General features: G+C 32.6%; 1 protein-coding gene across 2 annotated transcripts in view; it reads left to right on the forward strand.

Annotated features, from left to right (window-relative positions):
* The window catches only part of LOC118188581 (DNA oxidative demethylase ALKBH2-like), a 44,025-nt gene extending 32,804 nt beyond the window's left edge, over nt 1–11,221 (forward strand). For both annotated transcript variants that reach the window (XM_035359057.2, XM_035359058.2), the window contains exon 3: nt 10,856–11,221. In XM_035359057.2, coding sequence (XP_035214948.1) covers nt 10,856–11,162 — 307 coding nt within the window. In that variant the 3' untranslated portion in view covers nt 11,163–11,221. The remainder of the gene's footprint in view (nt 1–10,855) is intronic.
* The last annotated feature ends 415 nt before the right edge of the window (nt 11,222–11,636 follow it).

Raw genomic sequence — 11,636 nt, forward strand, 5'->3', positions numbered from 1 at the left:
TTATTAGCATAAGTCAATTTGATCAATAACTTAGCTCTGCAGCCGCCTTTTTGCTTGCCATATATCTCAAACCGAAACATTCTATATCAGTTTTACACCTGCTAAATAATTTATACCCATCTCCAACCTAGTGAATCATTATTATAGTTTGCTTTTTAATTGCATAATTATCAACACATGGCAACTCAAAGAATGACTTATGAAGGGATTTTTTAAATTTGTTTTTAAATATTAGTGATTAAATACCAAAAAACATGGTAACCATTTATTTTGATGTGCTTTGCAGTGATTATAGACATCAGTGTTCAATACTGTGAAGTGTTGAATATGTTGACGAGAAATTTAACAGAAATTTCTTTCTATATGTAAAAAATAGATTTTATAAATGAACTTTGTTAGCCAAAAGATTACTTTTAGTGCTGGTTGAATTGAGAATGACTGGTTTGTTAGACAAAATTTTGTAGAATTTAGAAAAGCACCAAGCAACAAAATTAAGGGATGGCAAAATGTTTAAAACTTAGGTAAGGCAAGGGGATGCAAAATATTTAGAATATAGGGAGCCACTTGACAGCAGAGATTAGAACATACAGAGGCTGCCTTAGATTGTAAAATATCTAGCATCTGCCCTAGGTAAACTTTACATATATCTGGGAATATATTTATTGAGGACTCAGTTAAGCATGCATAACTTCATCAGCATGTAAAATAAAATTTAGCAGAACAACCTATCTTTCTTTGCCAGTCTCATGATACATCACCATTGGTGTATAACTGACAATAGGTAAGCTTTATGATACTCATCACAAATTTGAAGATTTACAGATATCAAACAAAGAGGGAAATTTTCCAATTAATGACATTTGTGGTGAAGTAATAAATAAGGATATGATTGAAGATTTTTCATTGTAATGACAGTGCCTCAATCATCAATCAACTAACCAATGGCAGAATCAGTAGTATGGTTTTAAAGCCAGAAAGTATTCTTACCAATAGTGAAGAAAGTCATACAAACATTTCTTGGGTCATAAATGCTTCATTATTTCATAAAACGCATTTTCATATTTTCAATTTTATAATTTCTACATGTGCATCGTACTAGATTTAAAATTGATGATCTAATATCCGAAAACATCTCTGACTCGGAACCAACAGACTTTGGGCCCGATTCTTAATTTCACTTCGGCACTAAATAAAATACCTTGTTATTGAAGAAACAATCATTTTAGCATACATTTGTGTCATCAATAATTTGGTTCTGTAGCTGCATATCTGCTTGGCATACATCTCAAATCAAAACATTCTACATAAAAACATTGTTGGTTTTATACCTACTAATATTCTATATACTGACGCCAACCCGCCAAATGGCAATGATTACAGATTTAAGTTAAATACACTAAAAAATATTAATGAGAAAAAATTTAACAAATATTTCTTTCCATATGCTAAAAATAGATTTTATTAGTGATACTCATAGGCCAAAAGATTGCATTTAGTGCTGTTTGAATTAAGAATAACTGATTTGTTATTCACATAAACCAAGAACCAGCACCAGAGTTCGTATGACCGCACTGGGTAGCAGTATTTAGGGAAGCACAGGGCAACAAAATTAAGGAATGACAAAATTTTTAGAATTTTGAAAAAGCACTGTGAGCCAACATTTAAGGGTGGCAAAAATTTAGAACTTAGGGAGGTGCATGGTAGCAGAATTTAGGACCTGCAGAGATTGCATTAGGCAGTAAGATATCTAACGCCAGCTCTCGATAAGCCTTAAGTATACGTGGGAACTTATTTATTCATAAAGCATTCATAAATAATATATTCATGAATTCACTGGCCCTAATTGTAGCCAACTGTTTGGCTCATACTTAAAGTTTTAGTGAAAATAATGTAATCTGTATTATTCTTTTCTCCAAACTGTCCATCCATCAATAAGCCTATGGATATCGTAATGTTGTGCATGCTGAAATGCTATTATAAAGTAGCATGTTTAAGGTAGGTCCATATTAAATTATTGCAGACCAAAGGTGAAAATTTCCAATTAATGGATTTTGTAAAGAAATGTTGAGAAGTGGTAATAAATGAAGATGTTATAACAGCAGTTCCTCATTGCAATGACAGTGCCAAATGGCCAGAATGGAACAAACCATTTGATCAATCAATTAATGGATGGCAAAATCTGTAGTATGGTTCTAGATCGAGAAAATTCTGCTTTTGATAATGAAGAAAGTGACAGGTTACTGAAAACAAAAAATTTCGATTGACAAGTTAGTCGTAATTCTCGATTCAGCAATGACAGGACTTGAACGATGGAACTTTATAACTAAACAAAAATTTATGTCCGTCTATAGAATTAAAGAAATTATTAGCACAGGAAACGAAGCAACTTAAACAACTTGTATTGAAAGAAATGTTTAATAAAATAAACATATAAATGTTAAGCTTTTTTTTTATAAATTTTGATACACTTTATTTCATAAATGCTTCATTATTTCATAAATCACGATTTCATATTTTTAATTTCTACATGTCATCTTACCAAATTTGAACTGATGAAAACCAGAAAAATCTGGAATTGCCGAAGTCCTGATGAGTCCGGATCTCGGACTTTGCTGCCATTGCCAGAAAATAGAGTGCCAAATTGCCAGAATGGAGCAAACCATTTGATCAATCAGTTAATGGATGGCCAAATCTGTAGTATGGTTCTAGATCCAGAAAATTCCGCTATCAATAGTGAAGAAAGTGACAGGTTACTGAAAACAAAAAAATTTCGATTGACAAGTTAGTCAGAATTCTCCATTCAGCAATTACAGGACTTGAACTTTGTAACTGAATAAAAATTTATGTCCATGTTACGCCATTCATTGTTCACCGAAAGAGCATGGCTCTTGCTATTTGTAAAAAGCTAAAAATAATTTATTTCTATTTTTAAATGAAGAAGTTCGAGTTTGTACGTTGGAGCAAAGGTAAAATATTTATATTTATTGTGTAGAGTTTTGATTTCCAGCCCATTCCTCAAAGAGGTGGACATAATATTTTTGGAGTCAGGAAGTGGAGTTAAATGAAAATGTGTTAATAATGTGTATCGTCAAATTTTGTGAGAAAAAATAGTGTGGTGATGTGGGAATATGCGTTGCACGGAAATCGAATGTGAAGATAATGGTTCCATTGTGTAGATTAAGGTGAGTAGTTATTTCGGTTTGTTGAAATAATGTTTAGTGTTAAATTCTGTTCATTAGTGTTGTGCATTGAAGTGTTCCTACTTGATAATTTGAGTTGATAGTGTCTGTGTTGAGTTTGATGTGTTTGTTTTTGTGCTCATTGTGTTCTAATTGTCGATTTAGAGTTGTTGTAATTTTCTTTGAATTAAGATGAGTGTGAAGTCGCTCAAGTCATTAAAAAAGATGAGTTGACGCTCGTGGCGAAGGAATTAGGATTAGTAATTTCGAGTGGGGCAAAAATTGTTACTTTGAAAACTTTCATAGAAAGCTTAGAACTTTATGCAAATGATACTGAATTTGTGCAAAATGTTATTGATAATATTCTAGAGGAAAAAAAAATGCAAACTGAGAAACAAAAATCAGAAAACGAAATTAGATTAGAGTTAGAGAAAATAAAACTTTCTCAGTTAGAGGTGGAATTAGCTTTAGCTAACACTAGAACAGACTTGCTACAAAATCCAAATGTTGAGACGAACAACTCAAATCAAAATATGGAAAATTTAATTAAAAGTGTAAAAAAAAGTTTTCTGTACCTACTAAAGCAGAATCCTTTAATCTCTTTTTCCAGTCAATTGAAAGGGCTTTTAGGACAAAAAAAGTACTTGAAGATTTAAAAGCAGAAATCCTATTAAATATTTTGGGAGAGAAGGTCGCTAATTTAGTGGTTTATGTGAAGGAAGAAGATATTAATAATTACGATAAACTAAAGTCCATAATTTTAAAGGAATTTCAGCCAACCCCTCAAGAGTGCTTAAATGATTTTCGTTCCATGCAAAAATTGTTATCTGAGAATTTGGTACAATTTGCATCAAGGTTAAGTGCAAATGTTGACTATTATTGTCATTTGAGAAATGTTAAACGATTTTAAATCGTTATGTGATCTTATGGTTTCGGATAAAATATTCAGTGAACTTGATCGTGAATTAAAGACTTATATAGCAGTTAAACAGGGAGAATGTCTCTCTTTTGAACCCCAAACTTTAGGTCGTGAATGCGATATTTATTTGTCATCAAAAGGTAAACAGAAACCAGAATCCCTTTTTGCAAAATCATTTACAGGTAACAATAATAAAAGAGGCGATGGAAATAATGTTAATAAACTTCGTAATTAAAATTGCAAAAATATTTCTAATGTACATGAATCTGGAGCAAAAGATCAATCATGTATTTTGTGTAAAACAAATCCAAACCACTCGATACAAAATTGTCCTAATTTTAAAAGACTTTCAGTAAATGAGCGAGTTAAAATAATTAAACAAAATAATCTTTGCTTCAAATACTTTTCTTCTGAGTGTAATGCAAAAAAATGTAGAGTCAGAAATTGTTTCTATGAGAAAGCTCATCATTCGATGATTCATTTCTATAAGCAAAATAAAGCTAAACTAGAGAACGGTGACGCCGAACAAACTCAATGTAATGCTTCAGTGTCAAGGTCAGTACAAAAGTAATCTGTGCTGTTACTCACTGGCAGTGTATACGTTAGCTCTATCGATAAAACAAAATTTGATAAAATGACACACATATTATGTGATAATGGCTCCTAAAGAAGCTGGTGTATGAAGTCCCTTGCCAATTGCTTAAAATTAAAAGCAGTTAGAAGGGAAAGGCTGTCAGTTTTTTTCCTTTGGTTCAGCAAAGCCTATTAAGGAATTATATGTAGTAGAATTAAAATTATCTAGCAGATACAACCCTAATCTAATGTACTCAAATTGAAGTGCTAGTGGCCAATACTATTACAGCGGCATCTGTTTCTGTTCCAAATGAAGTACAAAATATTATGCAGTCCCACGGATTAATCTTAGCCAAATGCTGTGACAGTGATATAAACATTGAGATATTAATTGGGGCATATGTGTTTTGGCAGATTATTGAACCCTCTTCTTTTGAAAAAATAAACCAGAAAATTACTTGCATGCCAACAATTTTCAGGTTTGCTTTACAGGAAGTCAAGATGTTTACAAGCCAAATGTCAAGACTGCAGTTTCAGCAAATTTTTGTGTAGTTGCTTCAGATGTTCAAATATTGTGGGAGCTTGATGCTTTAGGAATTAAAGAAAAAGAAGACTTAAATGTAGTTGATTAAAGCGTTGATAGATGAATTTGAGAAAAATTTAACATTCTTGAATGAGAGATATAAAATTGATATATTATGGAAGTTTAGATAAGATGAATTAGGAAATAGTTATATTTTAGCTAAAAAGCGTTTTGATGAGTTAGGAAAAGACTTTTCTAAAAATGTTTGGAATGCTAATGAGTATAGGGAAATAGTGAATGACCAAAAACAAAATCAAGTGATTGAGGAATGTGAGAGAGATGAGCATGAGTATTTTATACCTCATAGAGCAGTTGTTAGGGAAGATAAAGAAACAATCAAATTTCGTATAGTCTTTAACTGCAGTTTAAAATCTAAAGGTAATCTTTCTTTAAACGAGTATTTGAAAATTGGCCCAAATTTAAATCCAAATTTTCTTGACGTGATTCTAAAATTTCGTAATTACAAAATATTTTTTAATGGGGATATAGAGAAGTCTTTCTTAATGATAAAAATTTCTGAAAGAGAGAGAAAAATCTTAAAATTTCTTTGGTATTCAGATAACCTTAGTGAAGAATATAAAATTATGAAAATGAAAGGACTACCCTTTGGATGTAAAAGTTCCCCTTTTATTTTGTGTGCTACGATAAAGCATCATATAAAAAAAAAACGAGAAAAGTAAACCAAAGTCATTTGAAATGTTAAATTCATCACTTTACGTAGACGATTTATATTATGGTGGAGACAGTGTTAGAGAATCATTTGAGTTGCCGTCGGATGTTGTATCAATATTAAAAAGTGGTGGATTTAATTTAAAGAAACTGAGGTTGAACAGTAGAGAAGAGTTGTCGTTGGAGGTGAAGGGTTTGGTGGATTCGTGGAAAACATTGCGATGCACTAAAAGATGTGTTTTACAAACAGCTGCAAGAATCTTTGATCCTATTGGTTTGATTGCGCCATTTGTGATACATATAAAGTTATTGTTACAGGAAATTTGGGAGAGAGCGTGTGATTGGGACAAAGAGTTGCCAGAGGACTTGCAGCAAAAGTGGATAGCAAAAGTGATGTAATGAAATTGAAAATTTAATAGACGTTACTATTCCAAGGTATTGTTTTTTGGATTGTGAGAATGAGCAATCGGAAGTACATGTGTTTTGCGATGCTTCACCAAGTGCTTACGGAACTGTTGTTTATTTTAAATATTGTGAGAATAATGGGAATTACAGAGTATCCTTTATAATGTTGAAGAGTAGAGTGTCACCATTAAAGAAACTAATGCTGCCACGGTTGGAGCTAATGGCCATGGTAATAGGCACTAGGGTGGGAAATTACTTTAAAAGTGTTTTCAAGGATAAAATTGGAAGAATAGTGTTTTGGAGTGATTCTTGTATTGATTTTCATTGGGTAAAGGGAATTGCGAAGAGATGGAAACAATTCGTTGCCAACCTGGTTGTGGAAATTCAGGAAAGAATGAGCTTAAGTGATTGGTACTATTGTCCATCTGTTGACAATCCCGCAGATTTGCTTATCAGAGGAATTTTGGCTGAGAAGTTGGTACTTAATAAAAAATGGTGGTCCAATTTGGCTTCGGAAAAGTTTTGAGGGTTGGCCTAAACAGTGGGTTACCAAATGTAGACAGTGCGGAAATACAAAGAGAGCAAAGAAAAAAAATTCTGCCAAATGTATTGTAGTTCAGTTGGAATTAGTTGAGCAGCTTTGGAACAAATTTTCAGTTTGGAGCAAGTTGCAGAGAGTTGTTGCTTGGTGTTTAAGGTTTATAAAAAATGTGAGGGGGGATAGGATTTTGACTCCCTTCTTAGAAACAAGTGAACTAAAAGAAGCACATGATATTATAATCAGACTGGTCCAAAGAACTGAGTATAAAAAAAAAATAGCTACTTTAGAGAAAGCGAGAGTGTTAAAGAAAAGTTCTTTAATTTCTCTAAATCCGCTCTTAGACAACAGTGGCATACTATGTGTAGGAGGATGTTTAAGAAATGCAAGCTTGCCAGAGTCTGTGAAACATCAAATAATATTGCCTAAGAATCATCCTGTTACACAAATTATTAGTGACATTTTATCATCATAATTATATGGATGCTGGAGTACAATTAGTTAACTCTGCGATGAAACAAAAGTATTGGATTATAGGATCAAAAAAACCGCAAAACGCAGAGAAATAAGAAAGTGCATTATCTGTGCCAGATTTTGCTCTGAGTTTTCGAAAAAAAAATGATGGCTGACTTACCTTCTGCGAGAGTGAATCACAGAAGACCATTTCTTAAATCAGGAACTGACTTTTGGGGACCATTCTTGGTCAGCCCTAGACGTGGTAGACAAGTTAAACCACTGAAAATGTGCATGTGTGTGTTTGTATGCTTTGCAACGAAAGCTGTTCATGTAGAACTTGTTAGTGATCTTAGTGCTCAGGCATGTATTGCAGCTCAGAAACGATTCATCGGATCACAAGGAAAGCCAGCTGAAATATTCAGTGATTGTGGAACGAACTTTATTGGCAGAGAATTACTTAAAAATGTGTATGATAGAGGCACTTGGTACTTACTTGACCAACAAAGGCGTTAAATGGACAATGAATGTTCCATCAGCCCATCATTTTGGAGGCCTGTGGGAGGCTGCCATTAAATCGATGAAGTTCCACATGAGACAAGCTATACGATTGCAGATCCTCTCACAAGAATTTTTGACATGTCTAGTGGAGATTGAAGCCATACTGAACTCCCGTCCTTTAATGGCTGCTTCTGAGGATCCAAATGATTTTTCTGTCAGTATGCCGAGTCACTTTATTACCAGGTTCAACTTAAAAAGTGTTCCTGAGCCTGATGTTATAAATGAGAAAATTCCCATCCGTGAACGGTGGAAATTAGTCACACAGATTTCCTGATCGTTTTGGAATCCGTGGTCAAAAGACTACTCGACTCAGTTGCAAGTGGAAACTTCTCAGTGCCGATTTACATGTGAATGACTTAGTGCTAATCAAGGATAAGAACTTGCCGCCACTTAAGTGCAAGATGGCAAAAGTAATTTGCACGTGCTAGGGAACTGACGAAAGAGTAAGGTCAGTCAACTTAAAAACTGTGTCGGGTGAAATGAAAAGATCAATACATAAACCTGTCAGACTTCCTATAAATGACTGATCGATTTATTTCTTTCATGTTTTATAATTATATTTACAGTTTAATTTTTATGTGTTGCATTATATTTCAGTTTATATTTCTAGTTGAGCTGATGACGGGGTCATGGGGGCCCAGTGTGTTATGCCATCCATTGCTCGCCGAAAGAGCGCGCTCTTGCTATTCATAGAAAGCTAAAAATAATTAATTTTTACTTTTAAATGAATGAAGTTTTCTGTGATTTTGTGAAGCGAGTTACATTTGAAGTACTGATGCACCTCACTTTTATACTCTTGGTCAATGTTCGGACTCCCATCTTAACCACTTCATCACCAAGTTTGGCTACTATTATTATTTTGGGCTTCACTCTTCCAATGTCATATCAGAAATGGCAAGAATGTTTTTGGTTTCCTTGTATATATATATATATGATGTTTAATAAGCTCTGTGCCAAATTTGAGCTATTTGATATTTTTTAAGTGAAAACATATCAATGCATACATAATTCTTCCTATCTATAGAGCAATTTACTTCCTCATAAAACACGAAAACATTGCCCAAATTTGTATCACACACAGCTTTAACATTGTGCACATTAAATATTGCAGTTATTTCTTCCCATCTACACATTGATCTATATGTATAAACATTAGAGATCTGTAATATAAATATTACACAGCCTTCACATTTTACTCATTAAATATTGCACAGCTTTTTATGGTGCAAACTTAGCAGGCTATCATATATGGTGACTGGCACCCCTTTAACAGAAAAGTACTTTTATTTTTATTTGCTATATCATTTTATTAAAATTTATTCTTAACTACTTAGTTTAGATAATTTTTAATTTGTGAATTGTTAAAATTTGTTTAGTTTATTAAAAAATGTGGGAAGGATGCTGCCATTCATTCAAAAGGGGGAACTGCCTTCATTTCATTTGATATTTACTACTTAGGGGCTATTTTTTTTTATATAATAGAAACGTTCATTTCAATTTAAAAATTAAAGTCAGTGACCTAAAACTGTGACAGTATGTTACAGTAAAAGTGAAAAACTGTTAGTTTCACTCGCATGTGTGTTGGATTTGTGTAATGCTTATGGGATCCCACAAAATTTTCGTAATTCCCCACACCAAAAAGTTTAAGAAACCCTGCTTTAAAGTAACGATAAAGCAACCTCAGGAAAAGTGTTTTTATGCAGAACTTTTGGACATTAGAGGTAAATACCTGCTCTGTAGCCTGGTTGAAAGGAGTGAGTGGTATTAGAGACAAGGATTTTATCCATGTTAAGTCATGTTCAAATCTAAAATCTTCTTCCAATCCTAAAAGGTATGCAAGTAGATTATTCAATACCAGATGGAAATTTTTCTCCTCTAAAAACTTTTTTCACGTGTGAAAAGAAAACATTGGACAGATCAAACCATTGCAAGAAAAACTGCCTCATTATCCAAGATTTTGAATTTAGCAAATCTGTTTTCGTGACATTGTTTTTAATAAAAATCGTAGCCTTTCTGCATGGTGTGCTAACAATGATGTGTCTTGTCATCTCGACTTCCTGTGTCATATGGAAGGAGAGTTAAGCTAGTTTTCACAGGAATTGTGTCCTGATAAAGCCTTTTCATTAATTATGGTGATCCTGTTTGGCATTTTCTATTGTAAGAGGCCTGTGTGGCTGTTGCAAAGCAGCTGTGCCTTTATAATTTTTGTTAATATAATAATAATTTTTAAAAGTTACTGCTTTTTCATTAGAAAAATATGAAAATAATGTTAAATAAGGGACCTTTACTTTCTAAGAAATTTGTTTATTTCTATTACAAACATGTTGAAATGCTTTTGAAATGGATCTCCCCCCCCTGCCTAATTTTTTCCTTGTAATATAAAAAATGCAAAAATATATAAATTACTCATTTAGCTACGTAATACTATTAAATTTAATCTTTTTTATTACTACTTCTACTTTATTAACTAGTTTGTTAAAACTTAGTACTTCAGCTTTTTGTTTTAATAAATCCATTAGCTACAATCTTGATCATCAGATACATTCAGTTTTTTTATTGCAGGTTGCAGTTATTCATATCCATAATCCCATTCAGTATGCTTGTGTTTGGTACAGCTTGTTAAGGCTGTATTTGGTTTCCTGCTTTCTTGATAGCTGGTACTCATCATAAAAATATCAGAAACATAAATCCTCTTTTATTTAAAACTTTGACAGCTAGCATACATCCCATATTTTAAAATTATTGTGCTTGGAAAATAATCTAAAAATTAAATAATTAATTGTTAAATGTATGTAGCTATGAGATATTTTTTTAAATTATAATTATGTTTAAAAAATAAAACCATTTGTTTTTAAAATGAATTTAGTAGGCGAAAAGCCATAATTTGACAATGACTCATATGGATACTTGCTTTTTTTAGCTAAGAATTTAATAAATGTAGAATTTTCATTTTGTAATATTATTACAAATTTTAGGTACAAGGATGGCTCTGATCATATGGGAGAACACCGGGATGATGAGAAAGATCTTGTTCCAGAAGCTCCTATTGCTTCTTTATCTTTTGGTCAAGCAAGGGATTTTATATTCAGGCACAAAGACTGTAGAAAGAAAACTGAAAAGCCTGATGCCTCTCTTAATGTTAGGAAACTTGAACTTGAGCATGGTAGTCTTCTTCTGATGGAGTGGCCTACTAATAAATTTTGGTATCATAGTCTTCCTATTAGGAAAAAAGCTCCTAATGTAAGAATCAATTTAACTTTCAGACAAATGGTCATAAAATAAAATTATGTATGTGTAGGATGCTGTTATGTAAATTTAAAATTAAAGATTGTTTCTGAGTTTGTGCTGCGTGTGATTTTTACTGCATAAAACGGGGTTCGTACGATCCTTAAGAGTCCTTGGATTTTTTGTAACCGATTTTTGGTCCTTAAAAGTTGTTAATTTTGGCCAAAATCAGCAGAAGGTCTTTCATTTTTAACCATCTGAAATTTCTGTCTATGTTTACGACTGCCATTCTGGAGGAGTATTTTTGGTGATTCACTGACATATATGGTTATCTTTTGACATATATATGTGTTTCTAGTTCTAATATAAATGATGGGATACTTGGAGTCTCTAAGCAAGAAGTGAAACATAAGCATTTCAAAATTCATTTTTTCTAATAAAGAGAGCTCTTAAACAACTTTTCACTTTTGGGGATGTGAATTCTTTTATTAAACTGTTCTAAATTTGGCCAACATTTTGGCGATTTTAAAA

Source organism: Stegodyphus dumicola, chromosome X1 (assembly GCF_044657685.1).
Source record: "Stegodyphus dumicola isolate Sdum_Otavi_A_Nest chromosome X1, ASM4465768v1".
Taxonomy (NCBI): domain Eukaryota; kingdom Metazoa; phylum Arthropoda; class Arachnida; order Araneae; family Eresidae; genus Stegodyphus; species Stegodyphus dumicola.